Raw genomic sequence first — 21,141 nt, 5'->3', positions numbered from 1 at the left:
ATTTACAGCAGCATTTCATCAGTGCTGCAGGAAAGCTCATTCTTAAGGACTTAACAGTAACATTATTGAGAGCAGTTGGGCTTTATGGAACTGCAGAGACTTTACAGAGATTAAGAGAAGTGTAATTGGGTGAATATGACAGATGGTATCCAGTCAGATAAGGGCTATCTCTTTACAGGAATTTTATTTCCTGTTTTTGGAGACTGTAATATTCAAATGGCACATTACACCCATTCTTGTTCTTTTGAGTCTGTTGTACTCTTAAGGATCCCATAACCTGTTTGTCTTGACACAGCAACATAGCAGCTTTCTTCACAGCAGGAGTGCATGGAAAAGATCTAAATGATCTTGAAGATTAGTCTGGTATGGTGTATTTTTTTTTCTTTCTATCTGGTTTGATCATCCATTGTTTTTTGAATTGAAGTTCACAATATGGCAGAAAAAACTCAAGATGAAAATACCCCTTCTAATTTTCCATTTGCTTCTGGTTCAGTGTTCTAAATGGGAGGAAAAATTTCTTATCCAGTTCTTCATCTTTTATAATGTGAACTGTTTGTTTCAGGAATTTTCTCTGCCTATGTATATTCATTTTGCTTGTGCAAAGGTCCCTGATTTCACACAGAGTTTTTGGGTGCTGCTGTTCATAATAGATTATAAAGCAACAAAAAGAGGAAATACAAGGGTGACACTTCTCAAACAGTGTGTTAAAGTTTAGTGTTAGTATGAGTCTGCTTGTTTGACCAGCTGCATGTTTTGGGGCTGGACTGTAAAGATGTGCTAGGTGAGATTTTGGACCTTTGTCCTGGTAAAAAAAGTTATTTTCATGAAAAATGTTCCTTAATGAAACAGTGTGTCAGGAAGGAACAAAAGCATTGCCTTGTTCATCAGGCAGAAGCAATAGAGCTGCTTTACTGTGGCAGACTTTTTCTTTAAAAAAAACCCTTAAATAAAAGCAGTGACTACATGCATCTTGGACATTCTAATTAGAAACATTTCTTCTTAATTGTTTTTTCTTGCAATGGCTTCATGAAACACAAGCAGTTTGCATTTTCAAAGAGCAAAGGCGAAGTACTTGCTGTGAAAATAGTTATTTGAATTAAGTCTTCTCAGATTTTACTTTAACTGAAATGATCTCATGTGGAATTACAGTAAAAATTGAGCAAGATATTGACTTACAGAATCTTCTGCCTTCATCTCATCTCAGTGAAGTGTGGAGCTTTCTGTAATCATGAAGTTCCATCCTTAAAACCTGATTGGTCTTGGGTTTCTCATGAAATTTTTTTTAAGGAACAGACATTATTAAAAACTTAGAATACTAAAATTCGTTCACATGTTTTCATCTTTGTTATGACATGCAGTACTTTAGTAAGCCTGGCTTACTATAAATTGAATTCAGTGTTGAAACTGTTTCTGCAAAATAGATTTTGTGTCTTAAAAGGGTGGTATGAAAAAATAATACTTTGACTAAAATGTGATTTTACTTTTAATGTTTTTCCCTTTAAAAAACAGGAGTTGAGATGTTTGACTCAAATGCCTTTATTGAAATTTTAAAATAATGCTATCTAAAATAATACTTAAATCTCTGTGGGCCTTGGTCCAAGCAACTGATAGGAATCTTTACAATAGGCTTGACTTCATAAACCCAGCACTAGTAACTTCTAAATGGGTGGACTGTTCAAGTTCTGTATAGATGGATGTTTTTTTCCTGAATCTGCTAGGAAATATATCCAAGCTCAGAACTGTCAGCTGAATTTGGACTAGACTATTACTGCAGAGCTGAAAGGCTGTTTACAATATTATGTATAGTGTAAAATTGCTTTTTGTTTTAAGTGGGTCAGAGCTATAGCCAAGATGCCAGGCAGATGCATGATCCTTGATCTAATAGGAGCAAAAATTAATCTTACTGGATCTTCAGGATACTTCAGTGTGCTGAGCAGATTGCTAATATGTATGCATGCTCTTCAATAATTCAATTTTCATGAATTATAAAGTTATATTTCTCTATTAAATCTGACTGAGTTTCATGCTGCTCCTGGGATTTTCTAGCATCACATCAAACATGTAGGCAGAATTGTTCTAACAGCCTCTCTCCCTCTCTCTCTGAGATTATTTCCTGCCATCTTTCAGTCACAGTTTTTCTGCTGTACTGGGCCTTTAGTTTCTGACCATCCCCGTTATTTGAACCAGAGTGCAATGAAAAGACTGGGCAGGACAGGCTGGGTCCTCACCACGTGTACAACCTTTCCAGAGGGATGAGCAATTGATTCCTGCTCTTTTGAGGAAGGGCAAAGGCTGTGCTTCTCCTCACACTCTTTTGTGTTTTCCAAAGAAATAAAAGGCAGAAATCCAGAGCTGGATTTCAGCTCTTGGACCCTGGAGCATCCGAGAGAATGCCAGGTGCTATGATGAGATGATCTGCTAAATCTTTCTGCAAGGACTCGGTGAAGTGTGAGAAAAAGGGTCAGTGGCACTTACACACTTCATCTCAGAGTCCTCTGCAGATGTTTTTCAAGGGAGCCAGAGCGAGGGCCTGATGGAATTGCTATGGAAACAGAGCTTATATTATTTATTTATTTACTTACTTATTTATGCATGCATGTATTTAAACCCTGACTTCCCTTAATGGCATATCTTGGAAGGCACCCAGTTTCAGGAGACTTTGTTCATTGGAAATTGGGGAATGTGAAATGTTGGCTGCTGGTCAGCAGCTCCAAGGTCCAGCAGTTCTGCAGAGAACTCTGACAAAGTGCAGTCTGAAAGTGGAGCGCTCTGTTGTTGTAGCAGAATATATAGGCTAAACTGAACCCTTTTTGTATTTGGAGTTGCATAAGTGTTGTTGGACACGAAGAAAGGACAGAATGCAGCTTTGCAGTGATACTGGAACTGAGTAACTGTTAAAATAGATAGAGTTGGTGGTATTAATGCCTTTTTTAACATTATCCTGTGAAGGATTCAGAAGAGTGGTGGGGGCAAGGCATTTTTATACCAGTCCAGCATCCTTGGTGTCAGTGAAGAAAGCTGGAATTCAGTTTTTTTTGTTGAATGTTAAATGCGAGGCTTGTCTTTTATGCATGCCTAAAAAAGGTTGTGGAAAACTACTCAGAACTTTATTAAATATGAAGTGGATAAGGACAGAGCTGGAAGCTCCAGATGACATTGTCATCTGGTTTTCAAGGTATGCTGCTCTCAGTCTCAGCTTTGATTGCATATATTCAGAAGCTTTAAAAAAAAAAGCCTTGCAGTAAGAAGGACAATGTGGAGAGGTGTTTTAGCATTGCAACATCCATAGTTTTTGGATGGAGTTTTATATTTTTTTGGCAGTCCTCTGGTGTATCTGATAGCTGCTTTGCATTCCTGGAATGCTGAATGCAAATCTGTTTGGTGTTATTTAAACTGCCATGTTTACCATGCTACAGCTGGGCATTAAGAGACATACAGCAGCTGTGCCTGAACCTGAATTTGCCTTGTTGTGGCTTCCCATGCAGGCACAGGACATTTTCCTGCCCCCATATTCCCTGCAGTGTGTCATGCCAGGACATGGATGCTGGGATGGTGTGTATGCATTACTGCCTCTGCAGTTCTAGGGGTCTCTGTTAGCATCACTGCATGGTTTTGGCTTTTTCTCAGGCATTGTCTGAAATGAGGAGGATTTGTTCAGGCCATCGAGCCTGAAACTTTATACTTAGGCATCTTTTACTCAAGTTTTTGGCTGAAAATCTCCGTTAGGGTAGTTCTGCTTTCTGGCAGTGCAGCTGATACTGCTGCAGGCGTAGTGAAACACTCTTCTGCAAACCTGATATTGTATACCATGGAGGAATGTGTGTCTTCCTTTTATAACTTCTGCAATTTATAAAATGAAGTATGCTTGGTGTAAAGCAGAACATTGTTATGACTGTGAGGGTTTTTTTTCTTTAATCTTTTTTGTGGAGTATGGGCAATGCATTACTTCTACAGGAGATGGTAATTTCATACCTGAGGTACTTGAACAGCACAGTTTCAATCTGTGGAACATCAGCCTTTTGTAGCATATAACCTAATAAAAATTGTAAAAGGCTGATTCCACCAGAAATGCTTAATTATAGGTCTTTGATAATGCTGGCATTGGAAAGGGGGCATTATGCATGCCTTTATTAGCTGTTCTAACTCTACTAGTGTTACTGTCTCTTAAAGACTGTGAATTAATACATGAGATTCACATTTTAATGCAATTTCCATTGCAGTACTGTTGGTTTGTATGTAGGTCAGAATCCAGGTTTGTTTGTCCTGGATCTTTGTTTTTGCTCTTTTTAATTGTTAAGAGTGAGATAAGAGAAGGGGCTAACATTTTATAAAAGTGTATTGTAGGAGAAAATTAATTTTCCTTGTAAGAGGCTATTGTTTTTGTTCTATAACACTATTTTCCCTGTAGATGACCTATTACTGTTTAAAAGATTCAATTATCTATGTTCAATGTTTAACTATAGTGTCCTTACAATAGAGACCTTTGTTCTCCAGAAAAATAAAGCCTAGTCAGTAGTTTGCTAAAGTACTTTGCAAAAATAGCTTTTTGATTTCAATGCCAGTCTTTAATATCTAATTAATGAAAGTGATTGAATTCACAGGAGCATTCAGTGCTCCCAACAAGCAACAATTAGCAGAGAGAAATATGGCACTGAGCAATGCTGTTCATCTTGCCTACCTCTAAATGTTGAAGTGTGTGGCACAAAGTGTGACTTCTCAGGAATAAATATCCAGGAATATTCAGGAATATATTATGGTTTTCAGTGTGCAAAAGATTAGGTTAATTTTCTTACCATAATTTTAAATACTGCGGAGTTGCTAAGCAGTTCACTTACACTCCTCCCTTTTTCTAGGCTTTATGTGCAGTTTTTCAATTTCAGTGCTCTATGCATTGATGTTTTGCATTAGAAGAGAGTGGAAAAGAAACCAAGTTGTAGACAGTTTGCATTTCTTTCTGAGCTGCCTGATTATATATTTTTGTTGAAGTTTGTGTGAGCCAGAGTTTTGCAATTTTTTGTGGACTGCATTTAAATCCTCTGAAGCCAAGTTTTTTTCAGTTAAGGCAGAGTTATCCATACACTTTTTTATATGGATAACTCCTGCGAGAGTTTCCTCCACTGTGTGCTGTTAGGTGTTGTTTTGAGTGACAAATTTGTTCCAATTATGTACTCTTTGTCTTTGCAGTGTTCTGGATGATGAGGGGAGCAGCCTGCGTCAGCAGAAGCTTGACAGACAGGTAAGATTTTGGAGGAGGACCTTGCTCCTTAAAATCTGAATCCTGGAGTAATGAAAACACTGATAATTGATAGAAAATGGCATCCTCTGATTGGGAGATGCAGAAGAGAGATCTGTGGAGGCTGAAGTTAACTCACAAGTCTAACTTTCATTAAAATTTGTCTTCTGACTGTGGTTTGAGTGATTTCCACTGCCTTGGACTTGTTTTAAGCTATTGTACAATGCATTTATTACCCCCTCGATGGAGCAGTCACACCAGCCAACAGAGGTTAACCACAAAGTTTTTATTCAGTGAATTTAGCTCTTGTGGCTGTAACCTAGTGGCCCTGTGCGCAATGTTGCCTATTTTCTGACTGCATTCCTACATGTGCAAGGGAGTCAGAACATGAAATCTGAGGGAATTGTGTCATCACATTTTAATGGGAGTTGAGGTTTCTGATTTTTTTTGATTTCTGTGGTCCCCTTCTCAAAAAATGCTGTCATTTTTATAGTTAAACCTTGTGAGTAATTTTATCCTTTTCTATTGCCACTATTTCATCAGCTTGCATGTCTAACAGCATCTCATTTTCAAATTCAAGTACTATTTATGCCATAATCCTGTGCTTAATTCTGATTATGGTGGAGTCATGTTGAGGTGTTAACACAACTTAGGGAGCTGAAAGAGTTCACTCTCCATTTTTATTCCTCAGTTTTATTGCATCTCCTTTCTAGAAACTAAAGTATCACTGTACAGAAGCAAGGAAAAGGTAAGGTAATAGATAAGTAAAATGAACAGTTTAGTTCTCTGAGGTTGTGGAAGAGGGCTCAAATTAGGTCCCAATGGTGCCACTGGATGCCAAAGATTTTGGTTTTCACCAGGTCTAGCTGAGAAATTTAAGTGTTTAATTAAAGTTCATCTATTATAGCTGTTAAATTAGGCTTGTGTCCAGTATTATCACTTGATTCTAGTTTGCAATTACCTGCTTTTAATTTACAGAAACTGAAATTGGCATCTCTGCCTCGTGCCCTTGCTTACCCTCCCATTGCTTCACAGCCAGTATTCTCACACTGTTGTTTTCCCAAGGGTTATTTCCAAGCAAGCTCTGACAGCTGGTGGGCTGCTCAGAAAGATGTATTTTAATTATTTGCTGTTTTCAGCAGAAGGTGTTTCAGCAGTGGGCTGGTTGTGGTGGTTTTCTGGAAAGGTTTCCTGTAACCCGACGTCCCAATCTCCTGCCTGCCAAATGCCGCCGCTGTAGAGCCGGGGAAAGGGTAAAGCTGACCGTGGTTTTCCAGGGTAGGATGCTGCTGTTTGGAGGGCAGTAACAGATGCTTTTCTCTGTCTTTTCTCCAGAGAGCACTGCTGGAACAGAAGCAGAAAAAGAAGCGCCAGGAGCCACTGATGGTTCAGTCCAACGTGGACAGCCGGGCGAGGACGCGCAGGACGAAACATTCGGAGGAGCAGGCCCCGCTGGTTGAATCCTATCTCAACAGCAACAGCAGCACCATATATCATGGTACAGAATGCCACCTCCTGCAGCTGTATTTGCTCAGAGTCCTGGTGTGGTGCTCATTTTATGCTCAGGAGAACAAAAGCTCTTGTTTTGCATGTTTCAGTAAATCATTGATATCCTTCACTTGTGTTTGGGGATAAAACCGTCAGAATTTGCAATTGTAGCCTAACAGGAGGGAGCAAGGTACCTAGCTGCCATTTCAGTGCTGAACTGGGAAAGAGACAGCTTGTCCCTTCTGCCATGGCTATTTAAGTGTCTTCAGCCTTGGTTCCTAAGTGGAGCTGATGGGTTCCACTCTGAATGTTCCTCTGCGTGTAATTTTGCTTAAACCTAACAGAGGTAATGACAAATGTGAAACCTATTAACTAAGTTCAGCTAGGACTGAATATAGTAATTTTCAAGATTCTGTGTTTCTCCAACGTCCATTAAAACAGGTAGAGAAGAACATTTCAAACTCGTACAATGTCTCCATTTTCTCATTAAAGATTACAGGATCCAGTAGGAATAGAGTCATTTAAGGCATCACACCCATAGGGGAAAAAATTATGTCATTTCTTTTCAAAGACATTAATAATCAGAAATAAATCCTAAGGAAACCAGGCATTATTTAGTTCTGTCCTCATATTGCCCATGCTTTTTTGGCCCTCTAAAATGGTATGTGTGTACTTTTCCTCAGGATTTCCTAATGGGCAGCTTGGGTAATCCTTGTCAAAAATTTGACTCTTGTAGATATCATTCCAGGTTGGTAACACCTCCCAGATCTATAGAGAGCAGTAATTTTCCAGTTTTCTTGTTTTGCAGATCATTAAGTTGAATGTAATTCATGAGGGAATTCATAAGCTTCAATAGCAAAAGGCTTCCTTCCCTGACTATCGATGAGTTTGTGGGACAGAAGCTGAATCAGTATCTACTGATATTGATTGGGAATGCAGCTGGCAGATTTCTGGCTGGCAATGGTGTTAGCTGGGAGAGTACTTTGGTTTTGGGGTTTACACATTAAATCTTAATATGCTTTTGTGAATCTAACTCTGTTAAAAGAACCAATAACAACCAGTATCCTACTCTTATACAAACAAAAATTTAACCCGGCATTCAGTTCAAATTTCTGTCAGTTTTACTCAACGTGCTGGACATTTTGTCTCCCTGTTGTTTGTTTTCACTTGGTGGTTTTGTTTTCCATAAGAACAAGGTGGGTATTTAGTATACAATAACAAATTCTGCTCTGAGAAGTGCAGGTTTCAGAGTCTTTCCTCCTGGTAAGCAATTGGTGGAATTTTTTAGCTGATTACAGCTACAGAATTTACTGTTAGAATCTGGAAATTACATTGTTTAAATGTTGAGATTTTGGTAATAATGGGCCTTTTAAATCTTTTTTCTATCAGCAAATAGGATACCATAAGTGGTTTCAGATGGAGAATTATTTTTTCAACTTAGAATTATTTTAATTACTTTTTTCTATTAAATATTAAATAGTAACATTTCTCTTTACTGCGTGTTTCTCAGGGTCTGGGATGTAATTTTCAAAGATTAAACTGAATGGCTTTCCAGTCTAAATCAAAATATTTGATTTAGCACAAACATTTAGTGTGTTTATTTTTTAATCAGACAAAATAGAAATTTTCTCTTTTTCCTCTTACACTCAAGAGTTTATCAAAGGTAAAAGCAATCCTGACAAATAATATAGCAGAGAGATAGTGTTGTTTACTAAACCCCTTATATTGCCAGTTGATCAAGGTTTTAATTTTCACAAATCTGAGAAAAAGATATTATCATCACATTATTGGTAACAAATTTCATATATGTACTAACTGAACTAAATTGTACACCAAATTGCACCAGAGTGGATTTCCTCAGTATATGAGTGAGATTAACTGTGCTCTTAAGGTAAAAGTGACCCTTCCTGTCATATTATACCACACCATTCACTGGAATACTTAGATTTTTTTCTCCCTAAATGAGTTTGTTCTAAATTTGTCTCTCAAACCCTTTTAATATTTCACAAGGTTTCAGAGAAGCAAAGAAATATAATGTTTCTCATATTCAACATGACATTTGTTAATCCCTTGGGACAGCTCTCCTTGCAATAAACCATGCAGTTTGCCAGAGCCAGCTTAAAAGAATTTAATTACCTAGTAGGGTGTTTTATGGCCTTGTAAAATCCTTTGTTAGGCACGTTGCTTTTGAAAATATTACAAGAACTCTCGAAGTGTCCTTTTTTGGTGTGGCCTTCTCTGGGAATGTGCTTAATGTCTTCAATTCCCCAGTTTGCAGGGAACATTTTGGGGTTTGATGACCATTTTTAACTGTGGCATTGAGCTTCAGGGCTGGCAGGTTTTTTTTCCCCCTTCAATGAAAACATTTGTATGTGGCAGTGTCGGATGCATGAGACAGCTGGGCTGTTTCTAAAGAACTATTCTGCTCTTTTCCGTTCATTTGTGGCTGTTATGGGCATGCTGATTCCAAATTGAGAATGGCTCTTTGATGGGACTTGATGCTCTACTGAATGAACTACACTGCTTGGATGAGCATGTTTGTGAAATCAATTCCTGTGCTAGCAAATGCTACAGAAAGAACACTTCTTTCCACCTATCATCCTGCTCCACTCTCTCTTTTAGCTTGCACTGGTTCTGTGTAGCACAAAAGTACTTGTTGATTTCAACAAATAATTGGGTGCCTGTGTGGATATATCTCTATGGTACTTTGAGCAAAGTAGGTCAGAGATAGCATCTCAGCAATTCTCAGATGCTGGGAAATTCTCCTTCATACACTGCCACTGCTTATTCTGATGCCATTAACTGTGCTGGGAAATTCTCCTTCATGCACTGCCACTGCTTATTCTGATGCCATTATCTGTGCTGGGAAATTCTCCTTCATGCACTGCCATTGCTTATTCTGATGCCATTATCTGTGCTGCAATGGTTCCCTCATGGGCAACTCTACTCTGCAGTAAAAACTCATATAATTCCAGAATAATTATCAGAGGTTGGAGTAGAAAGTTAGTAATTCTTGTTCTGGAATAGAGCATCAGCCTGGTGAGCTACTTGTGGGTAGATAGAGTAGAACACCCTATTTTGCTAGTTAAGCTAACTGTGGATTGCCAGAAATGCCATATTTTTTTTTCTTAGATGACTTAAAGGCAGAGAAATGACACATTGGTAGAACAAAATGGTATTTATGTTCCCTGCCAAGGGTTGCCAGCAATTCCTCTGGGTACCATGCGTCTTTTAAGGAGATGTGTGCTCTTCCAGTGAGGAGGTGGCTCTGCAGAATTCACCATGCACGAGTCTCCACACAGAACATTTCTTCTCATATGTCCCATATTTCACATACAGATAAAAGTCTTCAGCTACTGTACCTTGTAAATGACTTGAATATAGTGTATATTTTTAAACCTTTTTGTTGTTGGCATAATGCCTAATTAACTAATAACAACAAAAGTTGCCTGTAAGGACTGAGATGAATTAGGCTGAAAAGACCACCATGATATAAAATCTCCCTGGCACTCAGGTCTATGAGGGATTGGTTTGAGCTGGAGTCCCAGCCAGTGCTAACACAGTCATCAGCACCTGCAGGTCAGGTAGGTAGGGTTAGGCCCCACATTTATCTGCCTGCCATTTCAAGCAGTAGGTATCCTTCCACTGACTTCCATGATGTTGTTCTATGGCTCTATTTACAATAAACCTTCTCTCTCTCTCTCTCAATACCAAATGCAGCTCAATTGCTATTTCATCATTATAAACAGCCACGTAAGAACCAATAACAACTTTTTGTATTGCTATTCAGTTTAAATTCTAAATAAAAGACAACAAAGGCATTCATTCACCAGAAGAAATTTAATCCTTCTTTGTAGGAGAGATCACTTACATTGTCTTCTCCTCATGTGTTCTGGTTTATTTTCAATTCAGTGTCCTTCATAAGGACATATTGCTTCATGTTTGCTTAAAGTTTTTTTTTAAATTTTACTTGCTGTTCTGAAATATGTCACAGTTACATCTGCTTTCTTGTTTTCATGTATTTCTGCTCAATTTTGTGAAGTTTGTTGAAAACCTGAACAAACATTTTAGCCTGATTTGACATTGCAAAATTCTGCTACAAATACAGTTCTTTTCAATCTGGATTGCAAATACTGAGCATTCCTGAAGCCAAATAGCATGCAGAGATACACTAATTACTGCAACAATTTAATTACATTATTTAATTACATTTAATGCAAATGCTGAAAGCCCATTTTTACAGAGATTTTACTTCTATGAAAATGGTGAATTTCCACTGGGGAGTGATTTTTCTTTTCACAGCACCGAGGAAGGCAGAGATTTGAATGAGTGCCAGATATGCTTTCATTAATATTGCCATACTTTGTTGCAGCTGTGGTGTTTTTATATAAGACTTGAAATTAAAAATGTTTTCAATTAGATACTCTCAGAGTAATTTCCATTGCAACTTCCAATTTAGATTAACCATGTGTAAAAAGGCAGAATGACTTTTTTCCTTTTCTCCTCTGGCATTTGGCAGCCCATCTAGGTGTAATGGCTGTGTGGTGTGTTAAACAGACCTCTGATGACAATTCATAGCTTTGGTTGTTAAATTTGACGTGTCATTCTGCTATTTACCATGAATGATGAGAGAGAGTTTTTTGATGAGCATCCTTAGCTGTCAGCTTTAAAAGATGACATCAGTTAAGTATTAATTTAAAAAATCATATATTTGCCTGTTCATCAGAAGAGTGCCTCTCCATCCCTGTTTTCCACTGACCTTGGAATGAGCAGGTATTAGTTTATTTTTTGAAGATAGCAAGGAATGTTCTTTGCAAAGGGCTGTTAATATTGAGAGATCAGGCAGCACTCCAAACATCATGTGGGCTAAACATTTAACTTCCAATAAGCAGATATTCTGAAATCTTTATTTCAGCTGCAGTCTCTTCACCTTAATCTTTAAAGCATCTGTTTGATTTGTCAGCAATCCTTACTGCACCAGTGCACTTCCAAAATAAACAAACTAACCCAGCAGCAAGGAGCAGAGGGCAGCGGGTAGCAAGTGTTCCACAGGTCTTTTTGTGGTTTTTGGTATTGAATTCTTTGAGAGGAAAGTTTAGAGGAAATGGCCTGAGAAACTCCCTTCTCTTTCCTTTGATGTCCCACTTGTAGTGTATTTACTTTCAGTTACTAGTGGATATTTAGCTGTTTTCTGTCCTGGGCAGCATCTCAGGAGCCAGGAGGGAGGGTGCCCCCAGCACAGGAAATGCCCTGGCAGGCAGAGCCCCATCCCAAAGGCTGCAGGCAGGGCAGGCAGAGCTGCCAGCAGCATTCCCTGCAGCCCCAGACATGGCAAGGGATGGACCAGGGCCAGGGCCCTGCAGGGCACCAGGCAGGGTGGGAAAGGGATGCTGCAGTGCACACATCTCCATGGGGCAGGTGAGCTGCCTGCAGTGCCAGGATGCTCCCAGGAGTCAGGCTGGGAAGCAGCACCTCCAGCACAGCCCTGGGCTCAGCTGGAGCAAAGCCCATGGGCAGGGTGTGGGTGGAACCCCCCAGGGAGGCTGGTCAGGGCAATTGAAGCCTAGTCCTGCCCTCAGGGCTCCAGTATCACAAAGTAATTATGTAATTTATCACTGTCTTTCATCTTCCTGGCATGGGTTTTCCATAGATCATTTTAGCTTTCCTCATTAGTTGTCTGCTTTCCCAAAGTCTAGTTCATTGCTATCAACTCTCCATTTCACATGCTGCCTTTGCCTTCCCCCTCCCCAGGATTAGGCAGCAGGTATGTGGGGGGTTAGAAGAATCTTTTATTTAATTCCTTCCCTTGTTCTCTCTGAGGAACTCTTAGACCAATGAGCTTTTAATAATGTCCTTAAGCAGCACCAAGTTCCCAAGTACATTGATTCCTTTATTGGAGCACTAAAAAACCCATCCCATTGCACTTCTGAGCATTTTCAGCTTTTCAGCATCAGCCTGGTCATCACATCACTGTTGGAGGCATAAACTGCAAGGTGCCTTAGGGAATTTACTGTCAATAAGGTTTTGGGAATCTGGAATCTGACTGTAAGTTACTAGCTGAAGGAGTAATGCCTTTGATTGTAAGCATTTTGAGGCAGGAGTCAAATCTTTGCATGTGATTAACCAGTAACTAACACACCAAAGTCCTTGTCCTTATTCAGATTCTTGTATTTAACTATTTGTGTGGTCTAGGTAAAACTAATAGAAATATTTAATAGCACTGTAAATGGGTTTGCCCATCTTCAGAATATTTCTGATAGACTCCAGTGTCTTTTAAATTATTGTAGAAATTCTTGACCAGTGCAGAATCTAGGTTGATTGAATAAACTAAAAATGAACAACAGCCCAAATAAGCAGCTAGAATGACCAAGGCTAGAACTTCACAAAGAAAAGCAACAAGCCATTCTTACAGTGAAACACAAGAGCTTCTCAGGCAACAATAAGAAAAAGACATCTAATTCCCCCTGAGTTGTTAAGGTACACCCTGACTGAACTGTAGTTCATCTTTCTTTGCATGGTACTTGTTCTGGGTTTCACTTTTATTGTTGAGAAGATGTTGGTAAATAGAATGAATATTTGCCTTATACTTGCCTCACATACCTCATTGTCTGGTTCAGCCTCTTTCTACTTAAAGTGTTTTCCAGACAGTCTGCACAATTTTAGAATTGTTTTTTCTTTTTGTGATTTTTCATTTACTTCATTCTTTGCATAATGTACTGTTCAAAAGCACCCTTTTTTTTTAGCACATGGCATTTTTATGTGATAGAGATTGGTAAGTTATGATTCATAGATTTTTTTTTCCTTCTCTAAGATCATAAAAGTGTACAAGCACTCATATCAAGAAATATGGTCATACAAATGGCAAAAAGAAATCTGCATTTTCATTCATGCTGCTTTGAAACTCATTTCCTGTGTGAACTTCTCATCATGAAGGCCAGATGGAAAGACAAGACATGTTTTACATTTTCATCCACTCATATAAATATGTGTGGGTAATTTACAGAGTTGAAAAAGAACTTGGGTTGTCTGCATCATAGTTTACTCACATGCTTACAAACTGCATCCTTTTATCTGGCTGTGCATTGTAGCTTTATCCCTGTAACGTGGAGTGTTGTCTATCACAGAACTGGTTCATGGAAAGGTTTCTTTTTTCCCTTTATTCTGAATTAGGACATTGGTGGTGCAAGGCAAAGCTGGGACACTGCCCTTGTCAGCCTTGACAAAGCCCTTCCATACTCACCTGTATTATGTTAACAGACTGTTTGCTGTTTGTTCCTCTTTCTTTTCATCTCAGATCCTGAATTAATATTGCACTGTGCTCCCTTCTGTCTCCTGAAAAATACTTTTTTAATACTCTGTTGAGGTTAGTAGTCAGTACTTGATTTAATGAACATGGATGAATAATACTGAAATTAAAGTCACATAGTTGTTTTATTTGTAAGCATGGCATTTATCTCAAAACCATTTCTTTTACAATTTACTAAGTTCAAACTAGAGTTAAATACCAGGTCTGAGAGTCCAGTGGATTTTTCTGTTTGGAATGCTGACTCACTACAGTACTTGCTCCTCCATTTTTTTCTTGTCTGAATGCAAATTCTATTACAAACAAATAATTCTTATGGAAAAGGAAAATCTCTGGGTTTTTAAGTGAAGATGTTAATGATCTGGGGTGGGCATATGAAGTATCAGGATAGATTTTCAAATCTAGTCTCCTACTGTTTAAGATAACGTCAGTAGGGATTTTTAAAGCTGCCTAAATGGGTAGCTGTACTGAAATTAAAGCATTTTTGAGTGACAGTCTCTGAAATTTCATCCCCATATAGCTGCATTTAAGGTTCTTAATTTATTTATCCTCTGGTGCTGCCTATCACTGTTTTTAACTTTTTGATGTCCAGCAAAGGATGTAATCATATGGTTGTATCAATGACTATTATTTAGGGAGCCAGTTTATCTCCTTTTCCTTATTCAGGCTTTCTTGCAGGGAGCTGTAAATTGTTTTATGGGCTATCTAGAGCCAGTGGAGAACGTAGGCTAGAGTTAACCTGAAGGTTTCCATCCTGCTGAGAAGGGAAATTGTTGTCAGTCTGTTAGATAATGATCCAAAGATGCAGCAGAGGGCAGAGGGGAGGACATTTGATCCCCTGACAACGTGGCTGTGGATAAACACTGCTCTCTGACTTGCTTCATCTCCACAAAGGCGGCCTGGAAGGAATGCTGCTTGGAGAAGTTCAAAGCTGCACATGCTAATGACCAGCTGCAGAGTGAGTACACAGCCCTTGGAAATGGTCCTTCTTCCAGCTCTCCAGGGCAGGAGAGAGCACTGGAGACAGAAAACAGGATTTTTCACTTTGCTCCACATCCAAGGCTGCTGGACCAGCTGAGCAGGGGAGGCTCACAGACCTGTCCCTTTGGGTTTGCAGGCTGCAAGGATCCAAATCCTGGCTGGCCTGTTGACAGGAGCTTGCCTAAATGCAAGGCTGTGCCCTGAACTTAATTTATACAGAAAGCAAACTTTGGTATCTTCACTTTTGGTATCTGCAGACAACACCAGAAAACACATGAGTGAGTGGGTGAGCCTTTGCTGAGGTCTGCTATTTGCCAAATAGCTAAAAGCTAAGAATGAGGTGGTTTTGTGGTGGGGATGGCATGCTGGGATTAAATTTGGATTTATTATAGAGGTAGTACTTTAAATGTAATGGTAATGCTCAGAAATGTATCCTTTGGAAACAGGACATTCTGTGCCAATTCCTTTCATGAACCCAGGCACAGTATCATTACCTTTATGATTTGAATCTTACTTTGCAGCCTCCATTACTTGTGTCTGAAAGGCCCATTTACCACAGACAGCAGCCAAGGTCTCAGAATGGCTCCTGGGCTAAAATCCTGCTCTCTGCCTCACAGAGTAAAGCAATGGAAATATTCTTTTCTCTGTCCTTTGGAGCTCCCTCACTGAACTTACAATCAGATGCCTCTTGCTTGAAGTTTTGAAGCAAAAGTAACTCAAAAAACATCATGGCTTTACTGGTAAAATGAAAGAATGGCTGGCAAGGTAGAGAAGATAAGTCATGAACTTTGCAATTAATAATGTCAGAAAACTTCATCCTTTTCTAATTGATAATTGCTTTGGACCAAGTAAATGGTGCTTCTTTTGAGTGAATGAATACATCCAGATTTAAAATGATTTAGAGAACTGCCTGGCCATTTAATATAGGTCATTTGTAAAGTACTGAATTTAATTATAACATGGATTACCATCTTCCAAACAATTAAAAGAACACAGCTTAGTTTTTAGAGAGAGACTGAGGTAAAAATATAGCATAAATGCTGGGTTGGCAAATCACCCCTTTTTAAAGACTGTGGGGAGCTGACTCTGGTTCCCTGCACAGCCTGAGGCTGCCATGCCCATGGCGGTGGGACCCAGTGTACTGTGTCTTTTATGTGCCATTTCCCCTGTGCACTCACTCCTTTGATTTTGCCCTACTCATTTCCACTCAGCAGAGGGATTGCAGTCCTCTGATTAGTGTTGGACAAAGGCAGACATGAAAAATTGGGTGGTGACAGGCTGTTTCTTTGGACTTCAAGTCTCTCCTGCAATAATTTAATGTATGTTCTCTGTGGAAGGGAGCCCTTCCTCTGCACAATGAGAGAAGGAGCGTGTGTTTGAGTGCCTCAGGTGCCTGCTGTGAATGCAATGCTACTCATAACAGATTGCTGTGCTGGGGAGGGTAGCAGTGGGTTTGGGAGCTGCAGTCTACACAGACATGACTAAATCTGTTTCATCTTTCTCCTCTGAGAATCTCCCTGGCGTTTCTATTTCTATTCGTGCGCTTGAAAGATTTGCTGAAGAGGAAAGTTGCTTCACAGACCAGAAGCTTAGGGAGAATTTTCCCCTTCAGAGAGAGAAAAGTGTCAGTCCACATGTCATTGAGAATCATTTAGTCTTTGGGGAGTTTAAGAAGTTTGTCTGGATATTTAAAAAGTAATTTTAGGGGAACCAGTTCTTTCCCATAATGGTCCTTAGTGGACTCTTTTAATCCTTTTAAAGAAAGTATTTTAGTTTGGGGGAAAAAAAAAGGGTGGGAAGCCCATGTGCCAGGGAGAGAAACTATGGCCACCACATAAAGCCAAGGGGCTTAGCACTTACCAGTGGCCAGCAGCCACCCCCAAAAACTCTTGGTGCCCACTTAAAGTATGGGGTGTGAGGTTTGTGAAGTTTCTTTATGCATTTCAGGAAGGCAATTGTGATATTTATCTAACTTCAAGGTTTGGTCTAGCCAGAGAAAAGAGTTATGGTGTGTATGCTTTCAGAGACTCAAATATTACCCTCAAAGTGTGTCATGCTTTTAGGAAAATGATAAAGCCTCTTTTTACTTTGAAAACAAGGAGCACTGCATGAATTATGGTGACACAATTTATGCCATGCATGTTTTGTAGAGAGTCCTTCCAAGGAGTTAATTAATTTGTGTATGCTACAAAGTAGGAAGAGTTTTTAAATTCAGCTTGGGTATAGTTTCACCATAAAATGCATGGCCAATCTACTCATCATGCTGTGTTGCAGGACTGTGCAAGATGTGCTTTGAAAGTAAACTTCAGATGATTCCTTGTTTAGAGAGTTAGGATGTAGCTTTAAGCATGGATGCTACAAAGTCAAAATAAAATTTTTCTGCCTTCATGCTGCAACTGTTGATGATCATTCTGGCAGAGCTTTACTGTGAGGAAAAATGCTTCCTACAATAGCTCAGTAACACAATAATATTCTGATGTCACTTTTGGACTGGAAGTTAGGAGTTGATATATTATTGTGAGGATGAAAAATGTAAGGGAATATATCTCAGCTAACTTAACACTTTCAGATTTTTACTGTAGCTTTGCAAATTCTGGTTTTCTTGGCTCTCCTCACTGCATGAATTGTCTGAAATACCAAACTCTGCTATGTTTGCTTTCTCTTTTATGCCTTTGCAAAGTTCTCAATTCATTCTCTCGTCTCTCTCTCTCTGTTTCTCTCTTCTCTCTCTGTTTATTTTCTTTTTTGCTGGGGTACCTGAATCTCTGAAGCAGTGCAGGAGGCTGAACAGGAAGATGTAAAGGTGGTACTGGACACCCAAGCTCCGAAACCTACTAAAAAAGCCAAGGCAGCAGCTGCGAGCTGTCAGAGTAGCAGCACCAGAAAGGAGAAAAAAGGGAAGCACAAAGGTTAGCTGCATGCAGCTGCATGTCAGATGTTAAATTCTTTATTTTGCTGTCCATTCTCTCTCTTGTTTTTTGCATAATTTATTTGAAAATCTGAAAATTGTCTAACAATAATTTAATGAAATTTTTCTGAGGTTGGAAAGTGTATGTGACTTGGTCGTGTCTGGGCACGTACAGCCTTGGAGTCAAAAAATTTGTAAATGGACTCTTTTCCAGAGGAGAGTGTTCAAACTGCAGAGGAGGAAGAAAGTTCTGAAGGAAAGATGATGGTGTTTTCCTGCAGTGGTAAAAAGAAGAGAATCATCTTATAAGAGTGTGCTTTTTTAGATGAGCTGAAACTAATCTTGTTTGGAGAAGCAGCCTTAAATTGCAGCTGCTTCTGTCCAGACTCTGAGTGAGGTTTAAATATACAAATTAGAGGTTAAGGGGACATTTTGAAAATCACTTCAACAAAACTGCGATAACATCCTCAAAGGGATTTTTCGAGTTATTGCTTCAGTGTTACTTTGTCCCACCTGGCTGACAAATGGGAGGTGTTGGTGTGAAAAATTTTCTGCAATGACATTGTGTACGATGAGGTAGACGAAAAAAAATGCACGATTGGTAATGACAAAAGGGTAAGTAGAAATGACATTGCCACTCTTAGATTTACAATTTGAGCCAGGTACAAGAAGTAATGAACTACTTTATTGGTAATTAAATATATATATATGTGTGTTTACACACACAGAAAAAGAGAGGCTGTTGTACCACATACAGTTACTTTTTATGTGGTACTGAATGACTAATGAAATGAAATAATTTTCCAATAAATTGCAGTTCTTGAATAAGGCCACTGTAACACTGTGCTGCCTGGGCTGTACTGTATTCCTGTCTTGTGCATGTCCAACAGTTTCTCCACTGTTGCTTCAGTGAGAAAGTAGTGTATATCCTTGACAAGTCTCTGTAAAGATAGCAGTGACTAATAAGGTTAATTATTGAGGTCAATGTATTGGGGCTTATCTGAAGGGATTTTGCAGGACTTGAGCCTACCTTAGTCAAATCCTTTGCGTATTGCAGCTTAATTCTTGAGATCTGAATCTACAACATCTCTCTGTAGCTCTGACTGCAAGGGAAGCTCCAGGTTATACAGGCTTTAGAGCCTGGCCCTGAGCTAAAGGCTGTTCAGGTATTTGAGAAAAGATGCTGTGTGTCAAAGGTAAAATTAACTCAGTGTAAAAATTATTGGCAAAATAAATGAACAGAAAGTGAACGTTTCCCAGTTTAATGTAAAAAGTAATGACATTCCAGCGTGGTAATACAAGTGCCAAGTTTTATTTTGAGGTACATCTTGCTGAAGAGTAAAAATTCTTTTGCTGGTTTAAAAGAAAACCTGAAAGGGAGCATTATGTGAGCCAATACTTAAATCATGGTTATGGCATAGCCTTGAGGCTCTGTTTTATCTCATATAATACCTCTTTGGACATGCCTGTGTCTGTACTGTGTTCAGAACTGAAGATATTGTGCTGCACAGTTCTTTTATTATCCCACAGCAGGTAACACCTAGTATTTTTCTCACATGCCAGTTATAATTTTACTCATCTTCTGAAAAGTCCCCAAGCAGGCAAACGTTAGCCTATGTTAATAAAAGCAAGTTGTGTCAGTGAAAGTGAAGTCACTTTGTGGAGACTGAGAACTTTGGCATGCTGACACTGCTCCTTGTGTTGGGAACTAATATTTTTAGCCCAACAAACCTCAGCCTCTGCTGCAATTCTTACTGCTCATCCTGCTCTGCTATGGGAGCTTTCCCCTGGCCTTCAATATTTGCCCATCAGTTCCAAGTTTTCAGAGAGTGGAGGTGTTATTCATCAATTATATGTCAATTATAGCAGAGAAAATGCTGAGTATCTCCTCTCCTGAAGTTCATGTTGATGATAGGAAGCAAATAAAAGCCAGACAAAGTACATTCAGAGCTTACACATAGCCCCTCATCCACCTCATCTACTTTTTCTGTACGCTGGGATTTAGCTGTTCATTCATGTATAATTTTACCCTTGGAATAATATCTGGTTTACGTTTGACAGTGTTGTAAACTTGGGAGGATTATGGCTGGATTTCCAGTTTTCCATCCTTATCAAAGGTGCAAAATATTTTTTTGTTGGATGTAAAAGTAAAACCAAATGCATCCTTAAAATTCCAGAGGGATTTTGCTGATAAATCCACTACAGACATAGCTAATTTTGAATTTAGGAATGAAGAAAATGCAAGTGATAACAGAACCCTATAGTAGAACTTGTATTAATTTTCAGTTACTTTTAAAAATAGATGTGAATATTAAGGAAAGATTTTTTATATCAGTGTTGAATGGATTTGCTAATAACATCAGATCTAACTATAAAAATGGATGAAGGGGAAGTGGTTTTATGCCATGTTTTAGCACAAGGGATTTTGTTGGGGGAAGTTCATTGGTAATTAGAGTAAATCTTGGGAAATTTTAGATTGTGCTTTTAGCTTTGCCATCACTTCAGGTTTGTCTCCACTCTGAGTGTAACCTTTGTATGTCCTGTAAATGAGCAGGATGAATGCTGAGAGGTAAGTGCACTTAACCTGCTAAAATAGCATTTTAAAGGTTTTTGTTAGTATTTAGCTATAGTGGACCTTCCCTTTATAAGCATAGCCCAGCTCTTTGTGTTTTAAGAAAAAAACAGCACTTAGAGCAGATCCTATGAATAAGAAGCTAATTCAGAGCAAAAATTGTTGAATTATACATGAGTAGCTGTTGAAGCTGTAGTGTAATGAGTGCACTCTGGGTTTAGATGTGTAATGCTTTTTTAAGTGGCTTGAAGAGCGATGAAGCTGTGATCAGAACAATGTGCTGAAGACAAACGTGAGAGAAATATCAGGTTTAATGAGGTTACACTGGCAGAGGAAAAGGAATGTAGCTAACTGCTCATGTCAGTGCACTTTGTAATTCTCTGATGGGTAACATGGTATTCAGCAATTTTTTCTAAATCTGTGATTATTACTGGTATTTCTTACTGGCAGTATGCAGTGTGCACTGTGCCTATTTTTAAAAAGAACCATAATTTTTGTGGGACAGAGCCTGGAACTGCAGTAAATTGATGACATTTTGTAGTAGCTTAGCTCATTAAACTGGTATTTCTGAAAGCTTCAGTCTCACAGTTTATTGCTTAGCAAAATATTCAGTATTGGAAAAAAAAAAAACCCAGATGTAACAAATGCAATGTAAA

General features: G+C 38.9%; 1 protein-coding gene across 4 annotated transcripts in view; it reads left to right on the top strand.

Annotated features, from left to right (window-relative positions):
- The window catches only part of TUB (TUB bipartite transcription factor), a 142,345-nt gene that overhangs the window by 90,803 nt on the left and 30,401 nt on the right, over nt 1-21,141 (top strand). For 2 of the 4 annotated variants that reach the window (XM_063158520.1, XM_063158523.1), the window contains exons 2-4: nt 5,185-5,236; nt 6,569-6,731; nt 17,777-17,914. In XM_063158520.1, the coding sequence (XP_063014590.1) occupies nt 5,185-5,236; nt 6,569-6,731; nt 17,777-17,914 (353 nt within the window). Of the gene's footprint in view, nt 1-3,101; nt 3,176-5,184; nt 5,237-6,568; nt 6,732-17,776; nt 17,915-21,141 lie in introns of those variants that run through there. The other 2 variants (XM_063158522.1, XM_063158519.1) reach the window with 1 other exon arrangement.

This window comes from Melospiza melodia, chromosome 6 (genome assembly GCF_035770615.1).
Source record: "Melospiza melodia melodia isolate bMelMel2 chromosome 6, bMelMel2.pri, whole genome shotgun sequence".
NCBI lineage: Eukaryota > Metazoa > Chordata > Aves > Passeriformes > Passerellidae > Melospiza > Melospiza melodia.
The sequence above is the reverse complement of the archived record's forward strand: the minus strand, read 5'-3'. Positions and strand labels throughout refer to the sequence as shown.